Source organism: Ptiloglossa arizonensis, chromosome 12 (genome assembly GCF_051014685.1).
Source record: "Ptiloglossa arizonensis isolate GNS036 chromosome 12, iyPtiAriz1_principal, whole genome shotgun sequence".
In the NCBI taxonomy this organism is placed as follows: Eukaryota; Metazoa; Arthropoda; class Insecta; order Hymenoptera; family Colletidae; genus Ptiloglossa; species Ptiloglossa arizonensis.
Window position 1 is genome coordinate 3,573,125 of NC_135059.1, and position 14,727 is coordinate 3,587,851.

A 14,727-nucleotide genomic window follows, 5' to 3' on the forward strand; every position below is an offset into this window, starting at 1 on the left:
TATTACATTTTATTAAAATTATATCGATTTCTTAATTCGAGTGCAATCCTCATCATTTAAATTCTTATAAAACATTGTCCAGTAAAGTGTCGTGACAAAACGTAGGATAGATCATTTAATGGGATCTTTTATTTCATAATTAAGGAGGTTCCAGAGCGCACTTACTATACTTAGATTATATTTAAAGATATCCATTCGAAAACAAGTAAAATTGCAGCATTTTTAGCGGTAACAACTATAACAAACATCTTTAGAAGATATTTTACTTTCTATCAATTTTACAAGTCTTAGCAAGTATTGTAATTATAAGGTTCATCTATTCTGATAGCTTGTTGAAACAGATGACCAATAATGTTCAGCAAGGTGTCGATGTTGTAACCATCGTTATTGTCCATGGTCACGATTAATAAGAATCAAGATAAATACAAAATTTGAGAATATAGACGGTTTTAATGCATTTTTATTTCGAATCGTGATTGTTATTAATGTTATGCATTTTTGAAATATTAATATTACAAAGTGCATGGTATTTATGATAAATTTTGATCGCGTTTCGAAGTAAGAGGTAATTACTCGAATGTTTTTTAAATAACTAAAATTTCAATGCATGATTGAATAGTAATTATTTAGTACACGCAAAATGTTGTGTCCTTCTATCAGAATTTCTCCACTTTTCAAGAAAACGTTCGCTTTAAAATAATTTTCGTGGCACGCAAGCACTCCTCCAACTCTTTTCAATATCTGAAATGCAGATCAAACAGTTTGATATGGAGAGCACGTTTCAGTCACCTACCCGGATAAGGGTTATAATGTCTTTTACGCGTAGACGAAAAAGCGTTTCGCAACAAATGACTGGTAAAACTATTGACGTGCCGATCAGTGTGATTAAATTCACGGTCTCTTGGAATACATCTCGCTGGTGTATTTAAAAAATTTCAATATCGCGCAACTCCCTCGTAATAAAAATCTTTCGCTGAATCTACCGGATATCTCTATCGAGGAAACAAATTTATTCGAAGTTCTATTAAATCGACAATAAGTATCCATCGGAATCACTCAACGAAAAGACGCGGAGAAATAACCGGTCGAATAACCCAAATCTATTCACACACTTTCAATCGTACCACCATCATCCTCGAAATCTACCGACAACAATTATTCAGCGCGAATCGTTCGTGGAGAAATTTATTTGGGAACATACGGGGGGCAACAAGCTCCCGCACCAACTCACAGGATCGACATGATCGAAATACTCAATTGATCCTTGAGTCCAACATAAATACGGAGACACTCGGCGATTTGTTACAGTGCATCGTGACTACAGCGAAGGTGAGTCTCGGGAAACTGCAAAATTTCAAGAAAGACCTTTTCAATTTTCTCCCTCGCAACGTTTTCTGGCTTCTCCCTTAGACACGTAGGGAAAAGTTCTCGTAACGACGTTTTCTTAAATTGTAACGTCTGTGACATAGTATAAATTGAAAATATTCTCTGTCGATTACCGTTCTGTATTTATTAGACGAAAAAAGGTTTTCTCGAACAAATTTTTACATCAGTCTGTTTCAGAAAACAGAAAATAAATTGTACGATCTAAATTAAGAGACTGGTTGCTTTATTTGAACCGGAGTATTATGCAAAACATATTAAACATTTACATCTGCATTGTCATGAATTCATAGATTGCAAGAAACACATCCAAGTATTGTATCGAGTATTGTACAGAACCTCTTTTTTCGATTTTTTCTTAGAAAATCTTGTTTTTTTCAATTTTAACGCATTAAACACATCGTTCAAACACGATAAAATTCTATGAAAAATAGTGAAAACAAGTCGAAAAGAAAAATATCTAAATTTGAGCAACTGGGCGATTAAGTTTAGTTCGATTCGAACCACTCTATTCTACTCCATTCTACTCTATTCTACTCCATTCTACTCCATTCTACTCCATTCTACTCCATTCTACTCCATTCTACTCCATTCTGCTCCATTCTGCTCTATTCTGCTCCATTCTGCTCCATTCTGCTCCATTCTACTCTATTCTAATCTGTCCTACTCTATTCTACTCTATTCTACTCTATTCTGCTCCATTCTGCTCCATTCTGCTCCATTCTGCTCCATTCTACTCTATTCTAATCTGTCCTACTCTATTCTACTCTATTCTACTCTATTCTACTCTATTCTACTTTATTCTACTCTATTCTACTCTATTCTGCTCTATTCTACTCTATTCTACTCTATTCTACTCTAATATTCCAGCAACGTAGGGAACACGACAATGATAAACGACATTGTGCTCATTTCAATTACTTACCAAAGCGGTCCAAATGAAGCAATTTGCCGCTAAATAACGCGTACCTGTACACGCGTGCGGATATCGATACAGATGTATCGTTTCACTCGTTTGCGCACGTTTCTCGTCTCTCGAAATTCGACGTTTCAGCGTCGATCAACGACGACGCAGTTTATTCGCGTTCGAGCATCCGAAAAAAGGAACACGGGGTGACAATTTTCACGCGCGATGGCGGTTACGGGAACGTCGGTGCAAATATCCGGAATATTTAAATGCGATGGGGCTTCACCGTGCAAACTCTTTCCGTTCCTTCGCCCACGGGTCTTCGAGCATTCTGTCAACTATTCGCGATAATGGAAGAAGTCCTAGGAAAGGATCGCTCAGTTTTCCACACCGAGTCGTGAGGAACGCGTGTCGCGTACACCTGTCCGTGCAGTCTCGAAATTTTTCCGCCACCGAACGAGACAGATCTCCTTTATCGAGAAACATGGCGATGGTCAAGCGGTTCGACTCGACCGCGCGATAAAATCGGTTTTCATCCCCGAAACGCAACTACTCGTTAACACGTCGAATGCTTTTGCTGGAGGATTGAACCCTGCCGGTTGTTTCGTTTGCAGACATAACGAGGCGAGGACAATGATACTCTCATCGCAATCTCTTGGATCCACGCGAAGCATTTTTGTCGGTGGTGAGTCTATTTTCTAAATACTTGTGTATGTGTGTGTTTTCTTCTTTCGAATCAATGAAGGAGGAAAATAGATTAGGTAGTGGAGAGAAATTTCAAAAAAATTGTTTTGACAAAAGAACTCGTTTCAAAACCCTCTGATTGCTTTGAGACTATTAAATTTAACCTTTTTGCGGTGAACATATACATGTTGTTGAATAGTTGTCTCTCAGTGGGCTGTATCTTTACAGCAGAATTAATGTGTGCTTATTCAAGTACTACATATGTATGTAGGAATTCAGTGGACGAAGACAGTCTCCTATTATTGCGCTTTTAAAGAATATATAGCGACTAGGTTTATAATTGTAATTTATTCTTCGATAAGTATTAAATCTGTACGAATGTTATATTTTTTGCATAAATGCCAACTTTTCGCGGAGTAACTTAATAAAATTTTTGTTCGAATGTATGTACGTGTACTGCCGCTTCGATTTTTTAAATAAATTACCGTTTCTCGTACGTATACGAATAATTTCTCGAAAATATTATCTACAGTCTTAATGTTATATTATTGGATACATGTTATCTAAATATAATTTTTTAACCATCTCTCTTCGTGAACTTCTTCAAAGAAATTAGAATTGATTGATACGATAAACTGTTGCTTAATAAGGAAGAGCTGCTATTTAAATTGTATATTCTCGTTTCAAGATAATTCTTCCAATTTGTTGGTTTGTATTATATACGGTTATGTGGGTAAATTTTTAAAAAATATTTTCGGTGCATCTCAAAGAGAATTCAATTTTACTTTTTACTTTTCAACGAACCGTTTCATCACTTAGTTCTCGTTAAATCGAAACACGAAGAAAACAGTATCGAATATAAATCTTGTTAATGTCCAAATCCATTACCGACGAAGACCTTTGACACATTATACCACCAGTCGCAAATATAAAAAATACGCTATTGCCAGCGACAGTTATTATTTAGATACGTAGTTCTGTTTTGCAATGTATCACATCGGTAGTAATCGCACCGTGCTGAAAAATGAAGAACATTATTTAATTCTTCTCAATTATTCTCCTTCGCCTCTTTGATATTTTCCAGTTCTCCTTGCCGGGGCGTTGCTGATTTCTCAAAACGCAACGAAAGCCGACGAAGTGCCTGCATTCTTTTTAAAAATTGCAAAGAACATACCGCGCGTGGGTCGAAGCGACGGCTACGAGGATCTCTTCAAATCTCGGAAGAACGTTCCTAAACTCGGAGGACACGACAGCGAGACACAGGTATTCACTGCTACGATGAAATTCCAGCCTTCGTGATCTTTAAACAAAAATTTCTGTGTCTTTTTCAAGCACGAATCCTGGTCGTCGTACGCTAAGGACGAACCCTTTGCAGGACCCATTAAGAGACGTATGGACTATCCATCGATTGACGGTGAAAAACAATACTTTACATTCGTTCGCTGAACACGGTCTGTCATTAAAAAAGTACATTTTGGTGGTGATCGAATTTATGTCAAAATAGAAAAAAAAGATACAAGGAAAATTCGATAAATGTCCTTTCGATTTTAACGATTCTTATGAAGTTTGTTGTGGCACAGAATAAGAGATAGAATTTTTTCAGCTATGGTAATTCTAGTTCAAGGGGTGAAACTTCGAAGGAGTAGTTTCACCCTTCACGTTTAATTTATCGTAGTTAAAAAATATGTATTTCTTATTTTGGTCTCCTTACGAGCCTGAAAAGTTTCATCGAAATTGAAAGGAAAGGGTAGACAACCCTTAAAGGTGTTCATACTTACAACTTTATATTTCTATTTAACATGGGATAAAAAATATTGCATCTATTATATATAAATATAGTTTAGGCACACAGTAGCATGCGTTGATATTCACACAGCCAATAAAATCGATAATGACAAATGAAATAATTTATTCTGTGCACGTAGAGTAGTTTTGTCAAGTCGAATGATAAATGGTTCTGTTAAAACGTTACTACTTGAAATATTTTACGAAAGGCATTGCAATTAAAATTTCTTACACTGAAAATAAATATTTTTGCGAAAAATTGCTCAAGAATCTAAAAACATTTACACTAATGCATTGGCTACAATTTTATACGGTTTAGTTACGAACTGTACACTTGTTTAATTCAAATTATATTATTCTGCTGTTATTAACAGACGCATGGTCCTGGCAGAATTTTCCACTGGCGATAGAAGGACCCCGAGAACTTTGGCGAACACTGGCTGGGTACTCCAAAGACACATCAGACGAGTAAGTTGTGAAAAGACAAAAACAAATAAGGTGAAATCATCGAATATTTCAAAAACTTTCGAACATTTTTCTCAGGTTATGATGTGCAGCAGAGTTTCTCAAATTGTGATACATTACAATGTTCTAAATAATTGGGATGCGCGTATAACGAAAAAATAAATTTTATATTTGTTTCATCTATTTGGTTCTGTTCTATTTTTGAGTCTAGAAACGTATAATCTTAGCTGCACAGGCTTCGAATCACGAAATACTTTTACGGTGGTATACATGAACTTTTCGGTTTCATCGTTTAAAATTTTGTTCACTACAATCCATCAGACATGTAACATAATGTCAAAAATGGACTTTTTATATTTACTTTTACAAAACCTATCACACTGGTTCTTCTGTTTACCTTGTCCATTTGATTCGTGTATCATTCCATATCAAATCGATCACTTTTTATACTCGATGTCAAATATCTTTATACAAGTGAAATATGATGCAGTTTGCAAGACAGATAGATAGATTATAATTTCATTTCGCTTTAAATTTGTTTAAGAATAAGGACGTCAAAGTTTCCAATTTTCACCATTTTCACGATAAATGATTTCTCTTCCATATTATCGTACTTATAAATGCCAACCTCGATTTTCCTGACCTTTCAGCTTAATCTACCTTCAACGTGCACTTTCATATCTTTCATTCACCAACGTTCAACCAACTTTGTATAACGTTCCCAAGAACTGTCTCTTCGGTTTGTTCGGCAATTAATTGTTTGTGCAGTTGTTTCTATACTCTTCCATGTATAATAAAGCTGTTATCGATCAATAAAATCTGAGCCAGTTTCTTTTTCTTTTCTTCTAGTATCGACAACGAAATATGGAAACGGAAGAAAAGGACGGGGGATGAGACTGTAGGTTCGCAAAACAATTAGTATAAGTGGAGTGGCGCGACGCAATTATGGTGCTCGTCTAAGAATGTATCTACTTAAAATTTATTGTCGGTGTAAGGTATTGGGAAAAATATTGAGAACAATAAACATGTAAATAGGAGATACGTTGTTATTCCATATACAGCCCTCCTCTATACCAAGAGAGAAATATGTAAGAATAAATGAAATATTGTAACGTAGAAAATTATTGTAACGCGTATGAAAAACTGTATACATTTGTGAAACGTATGAATACGAATGTAACTCTGATGCATTTCAATAAATTCATTACGTATAACACGAGTAACATTCTTTCGTTTCCTTCTTTGCTTACACACCCTCTATGTGATTCTAAATCATAAGTGAAAGGAAAAGGTATGAGAGTTTCTAGTTTTATTCGATTGTACATCTGTTAAGCCTTCTATGAGTAGTATCTTTATCGACTTTGGTGTTTCAGTTGAAGATAGTTCCTAGATTCATCACACATAAATGAAAAAAGTTGATCCAAAACCAGTGAAATCTCACAAAACCAGTATTTCTATTTCTCATCGTCTATGCTCTGTCTCGCTTGATTTCTGATCGTTGCAAAGTAATTAATTGTCGTCATAATTAATTGTAATTCTTACACCTAATGAAAATAACACAGGATTAGCTTATCTAGAAAGAAGATATACATGGCCATAGAATACACGATTTATCTTACGCGAGTTTGAATCATACAATCTGAAATACCGACCTCGAATGGTATCAGTGGTTCGTTGCGCAATCTGTGTTCAGAAATACGTACTAGACGTGAATTAAATATTGCAGGTACTATTTTTTGTCCTTCACATTGTCACATTCATTTTTATCAATTGAGAAAAGTATAAGATTTGAGCGCTAAGGGCGATAAGAATTAAAATTATCTATGTCGACAACGGTAACAACTTATCCAAATGTGGTTGAAATTAGAATCAATTTTTATTTAATAGGGATTCTGAAAATCTATATAAGACTTTGCGAGGAACTTGTGCACACAGTGTCATCCTTACCCATTAATAAACAGAGCGGGGGTAAAGGAAAGAAACCACTTATGAACTGTCGGAAAAGGTGTTACTTTTCAGGGGATAAATAAAAATAAGCGCGAAACGAAACGTCATCGACCGACTAATTATTTCTGTCCAAATAAAACCATTACCAGAACTTCGTGACACGCTTTAATTTGTAACCCGTTTCGCGTTAGATACTGTTGTCAAGAAAATGTTAAAATAGAATAAATAGACGTAGAGACAGCGTTCTTGAATGGAACAGTAAAATTAGAAATTTATGTTCAACAATCATTGGGTTTTGATATTCAAGAAGGTAAAATTTATAAATTGCTTCGATCATCATATGCCCTGAAAAAATCCCATTATTAATTTTATTTTGTAGTTCAAAATAATGAACAAATTTTTGTTTTGCTTTTTGTCGATGATATATTAATATGTAGTAGAGATAATAATAGAATTTCAAATGTTAGAATTAAATTGACAAATAGGTTCAAGATAAAAGATGTAGAAATAATTGATAATTTTACTGCACGGTTGCTATCTGTTTCGGAACCTCGTAAACCCTTTTATTCGAATAAAAATTACGTACAGCGTGTATGGACACGACAATTTTTATTTGTTCCTTGGTATATTTATTTAATTTTCTAATATTTTTATTTTTTAATTGCAATTTAAGGTAAGTATTAAAGGTAAGTCGGTTAGATGTTATCAACGATTACTTACCCCTGTAAATTGTAATCTAATTATCTTGAAATCTCAAGAACTTCAGTATTTTCTTTTCTTTCAGATTTGTACTAACTAGAAATTTCTCCTTTTTCATCGTCGATAATTGTTCTTTCGTGCAAGAGCACAGTAGGTCTCTGTTTATTAAAATTTTCAGTCGATCTCCTCGCTCGTTTGATAAAATGGTGCAATTTGTATCAGAATTGAATTTTTTTTCAATATTTACGTCATACATTAATATTTCTTCCAAGTATTTTATTAATATTTTTGTACCAAGCAAGAATTGTCTGGATGAACACTAGGACATGTTACTCTCTGTAGGTACATATATTCTATGGCATCGTTAATCTTTACTTTCACGACGTAAATTTCCTGTCGCGTATAATTCGAAAATCATTGTACCAGACATTGTAAGTAATTCAAAGAGTAATTTAAATTAAATTATTACCGTGTGCCACTAAGTTCTGCACACTATTCGTGCTGTGATCTAAACTGGGTCACGTGTGTATTCTCTTCGCGAGCGCTCCTGTTTCTCTACTACTTGAGAAGTTATTTTAACAGATTTAGTATCAAATACCTTTTAAATATTTCATTGAAATTTCACACAGCAAATCACTTAACTTATCGATGTTTCCTGATCAGTGATTCCAATATATTTTCAAATATCGATACTGTAACATTTTGTGATCTAGTTCGTATAAATACCTGCAATGTAGACTATCACTCGTGCAAGTTGTACTATTCGGTGTTATAATATTTTGTGTTATCATTAACTATTGATTGTCAACCTCTTTGATGAAAGTTTAACTAATACACGAAAAGTCCAACCAAGTAGTACCATTTCTAGTACAATACTTTTCCCCAAGATAATTTATTTCCATTGTTGTTGGAGTGTGAGCGAGGTCAGGGACATTGCTAAGAATAATAATAGTAGGTGAATCGTAGAAAGCAAACTACAAAATGTCAAGTTGAGGTCGACCGAGGGACCCAGCCGACCGTTTCGAAACTGTTGCATTTATTTACATCAGTGATTGCAAAGAAATATACACACGAAGCAGCGTTGTAAACGTACTTTTCCACTTTTCTTCTTTTTTTTTTCAGAACATACATTTACCTTTTTTCACGGTTGATAGCCACGTTCGGAATTCGAAACAAATATTTTGCCCCATTATTACGTACTCGTCCTTCGTTTTGTTCAATACCTCGTCATCGAAAAAGGGCGCAATCTTAAACTAAGTAAATCGTTGGACAACTGTACCATCTGTACCATCGTACTACTGCCACTTACGTATATTTGTTTCGTTCTTTATTTTTTTTTGCATCTTTTCATATATTTTTTCATTGTTGTTGTTTTGTCAAAGGTTACTTGAACGCTGGTAAAACGGCGAAACACGCGTAACTATCGAATAGTAGAGTATGTGTTCGTATATAGTAAGGCGTTATCGAACGATCGTCGATAAACAATCATCTGGTAATTTACAAATGTGTCGGTGAACGTACTTACTTGACGAAACACGCCGATTTGGCAACATTTTGTTCAATTGAGCAGGAAGCTCTGTCGGGAAGAAACTCTTCAACTATTGTACATAGTGCATCCTGTGTTTTTATTCTCGATCGGAGTATTTTCATTACGTAACGTAAAACTATCTACGTCTATGAAAAGAAATACAATTTTTTCAACCAGAAATGTTTGTATACCAAGACGCAACTTGAAAACGTTACTTTTCTTGGGCTTTTAGACCAATGAAAAGAAATCCAACTTATTCATCCAGTTGGAGTGATTCTTTTTGCACAGAAGTTTCTTCAAAAATTTAGGAAGCGACTGACGTCTCAAAGGATACACGTTTTCTTTACCCCAGAGTTGTGCAGTTAAAAGAGCGCGGAAGACGTCCATTGAAGCTTCTTTCAGCATCCCTTCTAGAAAGTTGAATTCGGATACGTGTCATAGAAACGAAATCTCTTTCAGATTTCTGAGCACAAATAGTATCTCAATCTTGGGAGTGCGTTCCAATGTTCCGTTCCCCTTTGATCCGTTGGTAAATTAAAAATATTCGTTAGGTGGTTAATGATTCGTGACATAAGGACGACGACCTAAAATATAAATAGAACGTAGCCACTAAATTCAGAATTACCGTGTTAGTAAATCCCTGACAAAGTTATCTCAAGTATTGATGAAATGTCAGAATTGTATTCCCAAAAGTTGAAGATTTACTTTCGAAACTGATTCTATCAACTGATTCTCTAAGAATAGTTTCTATAATCAGAAAATTGCCATAAGTGGTCTCTCTTTGTAAGTTAATATTCTTCACAAAATGGAATTTTGTTCATGATACATCTGCGAGATGCAACTACACCGTCTGTTCTTTTATTAAACAATTTTTCCACCAATCTCTCTATAGAACTACCAAGATGTAGATTTAAAGAAAAATTAATATTCGTCAAACTATTTCGTATTTTGTTCCAACGAAATATTCAGTTTCTGATACGACTTTACATTACTTTCGTACCATTTGTTGAAAAGTCACGTTCGAACGACTATTTACATTTAAGAAAATGTGTAGCTGCATCGTGAAAGTGAACAGTTACATTTTGTTTGAAATACTCGACATACGAAAGTAAACCATGGCGAACCGTGCAATGATTTACCGATTCTCCTCGCGTAGAAAGGATTAACAATCTGACACAGTTTTTCGAATTACTTCGCACCAGATATAATATTTACAACGGAACGATTTCCTTCCCGACAAAGGAACAGAACGTCTCCAAGATTCGCTCGAGATCGATGGATCATCGGCGAGAACTGCTAGTGACGAAAGGAACGTCGTCGATCTAAATATATTATTACTTGTTTACCTTTTAAACGAAAATCGCAGCGGCTGTGTCGGGAGTAGCAACGGAGGAAATTAGTTTACGCATCGGTACACGTGATAATTTTGCGTAGCAATGGGACTAATACCATATCGATACTGACAAAGTATCATTTTATTTGAAACCGTTTCGATATGCGCACGAACATCTCGATACGTATCAATTACAATAGCTCGTGTGTACTTGGTATCAGTTTTTGTTACCCATACTCCTCTAATAAATATTGCTCGACACAAGGTTCAGTAAATTGTAATCTAATATACGAATAATATCGTATAACCACTAATTATTACGATTACCGTGTAATTGAACCAATGTTCGATAACACGGTAATTACAAGTAACGAATAACACAATTAATCAAAGCGATTCTAATCGTCAGATCTGATTACGTTTTGATTACGATTGAATAAATTAGTAACGAAGAATAAAAGAATATAGTAAAAGATAAAGTAATCTTTGATCAATTGTCATCAAAATAGTTTAGAATTACCGATTAATTTCAGTGATGGTTAATCGAATACGATTACGATTATCACGATCATTTTTATTAATCAATTACAAAAGTAATTCAAAAGTAAACGATGTCTGCCCAAATCTGATCGATGATAATACGGTACAAAGAGACTTTGACATCGATATTATTATAATTGGATAAAAAATAAGAATTCTAATTGGTAAGGAAGAAACCAAAGGTCCCAAAACTGTTACTGTTTGATTTTTAAAGATCAGTTTTTTTTTAAATTTGTTCACTATTGCAAGATACCGAGATACCCTGCGTCCTTTCGTTGCGTGTTTATATTTATGACTTATAACCATTGTCTCGTTTATTAAGCAGTTAAGTTTAAGAAACTCAATAGTTTGCAAAAATCTATCGCTAGTCGGAAAAATGAAGATTGTCGTGAGTGTATCGAATAAAAGATTTCAATATTTATAGTTAATTTCCACTGAAAATGTTAAATACCCCATAATGTACAGTTTTCTCTGATCCTTATTCCGTATCGATCGGACCTTGTTTCTTATTTTAGATACACGTACAATAATGTCGATGCATATTCGATGTAATACGGTATTAGTATCGGTGGAGTATTCATAGCAAAAGTAACGATATCGAAAAATGATTCCAAGCACTCGAGATTTCAATAGCTTTCGATACTTTCTATTAAGTACTCTGATATCGAATCGTTCGAATATCAACATCTAATCGTATCAGTCCCATCAGCAGTTTTGCGCCTAGGTATTTATTAGCGATGAAAATGATACTGAATCGATACTGTCGAAAATTCGAAAATTGTAATCCATTATCGAGCAGTATCGAACACGAAGATATCGTATAGAATCATTATCCATTCGATACTTCCACGAGTGTGTCGATGCGTGTTTGACACGATGCAGTATTCGTGAGAGTATCGAGGCGTGTTTGATATATCGCGAAAGTATTATTTAATACTCGTTCGATGCATCCTTGAGAGTAGCGTTAACCTAATCTATCGTACGAGGTCTCTGTGTCTTCGGAGAAAGTGACATTGCGTTGCAATGTTGCATAATTTCGAGAACCGTGTATTTTTCACATATACATATATCGATTCCAAAAGTGTTTCTCACCCGTGCATTTAGTTTCCCTTTTTTCGATAGGTCTACGATAATATCGACGTCACCTCGACGTTACATGGTATCGATATCGATCAAGTATTTATTACAAAAGTCTTCGTATCGAAAATTCATACCAAGTACCTGAGATTTCGACACCGTTCAATACTTCCTATCAAGTAAATAAATCTATCGCTCGCTACTTCTTTTACTTCCTACTAAGTATATTAAGCGGAAAGAAATGCCGGTCCCGGGTTAAGGGGAGTGACATCGCTTAAATAGAACGTGTAGCCAGTGTTCGAGTGAGTACCGGTGAGTTTCGTTCGTTCACAGGCCTCACGAAAAGCCTGATTTAATTACCTCTGATCCGATACGACTCGTAGATTCATCCAGGACCGATGATTCTTTCACCCGTGTATGTTTTGGTATCGATTCGCCGGAGTATCGAGTTCGTATCAGTCCCATTGCCAGTGTTTGTATCAAGAGGGTTCCGAACGTACGCAGCGATCGCACGACTAATTATTATTATTATTATTATTCGCGCCGCGACGCGATCGTGTCGCTCGAAACAGCCAGCGTTCCTTCTCTCCTCGAGTAACTGAACGTAGCGAGTATTATCATAGACGTATTGGAGAATGCAGCTATCTCAAAGAGAACTTTCGTAAGAGGTTAAGTCTCTATCTTTAGGAACAGTCGCCACGAAACAACGTCGAGTCACCTTTGAGGTGTCGAGCGCCCGCAGACCGGAAGATTCTCGGGGTAACTTTGACGGTAGAATGTCTGCTATTCGCCGAGTCTCGCGACGAGAACCAGCGAGTGTTTGCCACGAACCGCCTCGTCGTTCCGGGGACAACTTTCGTGAAAAAAAAACCAAAGAAAAGAAAACGTCTACGGACTTTCTAAGACGTGTCTAAGTACGTGACACGATAGTTGAACGCTATCCGAAAGAAGGGAAGAAGGAGTTGTTGACTGTATGTACACAAGACGCGCGCGTCCATTCTTTCTTTCTCTCTTTCTTTCGCTCTCTCTCTCTCTCTCTCTCTCTCTCTCTCTTTCTTTCACACATACGTTCCCTCACTTCTAGAACGATCGCGTTTAAATCCACTGTTAGCGAATTATCCTGGAACTACCGCAGAGCATCCTCTTGAAGGCTTGTCTGAACTCTGGCGAGAACACTGTGTAGATCACCGGGTTCAAGGTGCTGTTGAAGTAGCCCAACCAGAGGAAGAAGCTCGCTATCAGCTCCGGTGGTTCGCATACGTTGCACGTGGCGCGTAACAACGCTACCAGGAAGAAAGGTAGCCAACAGGCGACGAACGCACCGGTTATTATCGCCAAGGTTTTCGCGGCCTTCCTCTCGCGCTTCGACTCGATCGTCTCGCGTGTTCTCTTGCTTGAGGATGTCGAGTGGCTGCTCGTAGGATGCTGCGTCACCGTGGTCGCAGTGGTGGTCGTCGTCGTGGACACCGCCGTCGGCGTCACCGTCGCCGATTGCGTCGTGTTCGCACCGTTGTACGACGACGATTTCTCCGGTGAGATCGACGAGTGGTCCGGCGTCGATCTCGTTATGGTGAACGCTGTTGACTCTTCTCTGGGCCTGAAACACGTTCCACTGAGTTATTGACACCGTGTAGGCACCGAAACACTCGAGCAGGACCCATTCGAGTTATTTTATCAAGGTCGATACATCGAGTGCCACGATGGTGACCCGTAACTCGGGTACTGAATTCGCAACGTTTCTTTAACTCATGTACGACGAATGTGGTTCATTCGAGACCCAAGTTTGACGAAAACTGTAACTTCTGTCGATCGAGAAGGCTTGGTGGCATATTTGTGTCACTCGAGCTTTCGCATCGCTGGAAAGTAATTTAGGAACATTCAGGTGTAGAAGTTACTTGTTTGATAGACGTTAGCTGTGTTTGCCGAATTTATGTTAGTTGTCTTTCAGATATTCAACAGAGAAGTCAAAGTATCGTATTTCAAGAATTTTTCCGTACGTTTGGAATGGTCGAACATTTGAATAACGAATGATAATTTTGTGCAGAAATTGTGTAGAACATTAATAAATATTATTTACTTTCTAAATGTACTGGTTTTCCTTTTTTCTATAATAAATCTATATTTTTTCCATAATTAACTTATTCGTAAAGTGCAAGGAAAGAATTACACTTTGGAATTTGTTTATGCGCGATATGGGTCTCAGAAATGATCCAGCTTCGTTATCCACGAGATCCACTTACGAGGAACGAACCGAAACCCTTAACTACGGACGTGGAATCTGATAGACTGCAAACAATACGTTCTTTAATATTTAAACAAAAATGTAGTTTCTTTTCTTTGTAGTTCTTTACGTTCTATTTACGCAAATGTGAAATGTTC

At 36.4% G+C, this 14,727-nt stretch overlaps 2 protein-coding genes across 2 annotated transcripts in view; one reads left to right on the plus strand and one right to left on the minus strand.

The window, feature by feature from the left end:
• Positions 1 to 1,319: 1,319 nt before the first annotated feature.
• Eth (ecdysis triggering hormone) lies at positions 1,320 to 6,233 on the plus strand. Its single transcript, XM_076324332.1, has 6 exons — positions 1,320 to 1,329; positions 2,905 to 2,975; positions 4,059 to 4,237; positions 4,307 to 4,388; positions 5,134 to 5,227; positions 6,074 to 6,233. The coding sequence occupies exons 2-6, from the start codon at positions 2,924 to 2,926 to the stop codon at positions 6,141 to 6,143; spliced, it is 477 nt and encodes a 158-aa protein (XP_076180447.1). The 5' UTR covers positions 1,320 to 1,329; positions 2,905 to 2,923; the 3' UTR covers positions 6,144 to 6,233.
• A 2,621-nt stretch (positions 6,234 to 8,854) lies between these two features.
• Positions 8,855 to 14,727, minus strand: part of 5-ht1 (serotonin receptor) — a 222,138-nt gene continuing 216,265 nt past the window's right edge. The window contains exon 8 of the mRNA XM_076324292.1: positions 8,855 to 13,945. Within this exon, the coding sequence (XP_076180407.1) occupies positions 13,456 to 13,945 (490 nt within the window). The 3' untranslated portion in view covers positions 8,855 to 13,455. The remainder of the gene's footprint in view (positions 13,946 to 14,727) is intronic.

What these genes read in the sequence shown, in the direction of transcription:
- Eth (XM_076324332.1), top strand. Translation starts at nt 2,924, where the DNA reads ATGATACTCTCATCGCAATCTCTTGGATCCACGCGAAGCATTTTTGTC. An exon ending in GCGAAGCATTTTTGTCGGTG is followed by an intron (nt 2,976 to 4,058) that starts GTGAGTCTATTT and finishes GATATTTTCCAG; the next exon opens with TTCTCCTTGCCGGGGCGTTG. An exon ending in GACACGACAGCGAGACACAG is followed by an intron (nt 4,238 to 4,306) that starts GTATTCACTGCT and finishes GTCTTTTTCAAG; the next exon opens with CACGAATCCTGGTCGTCGTA.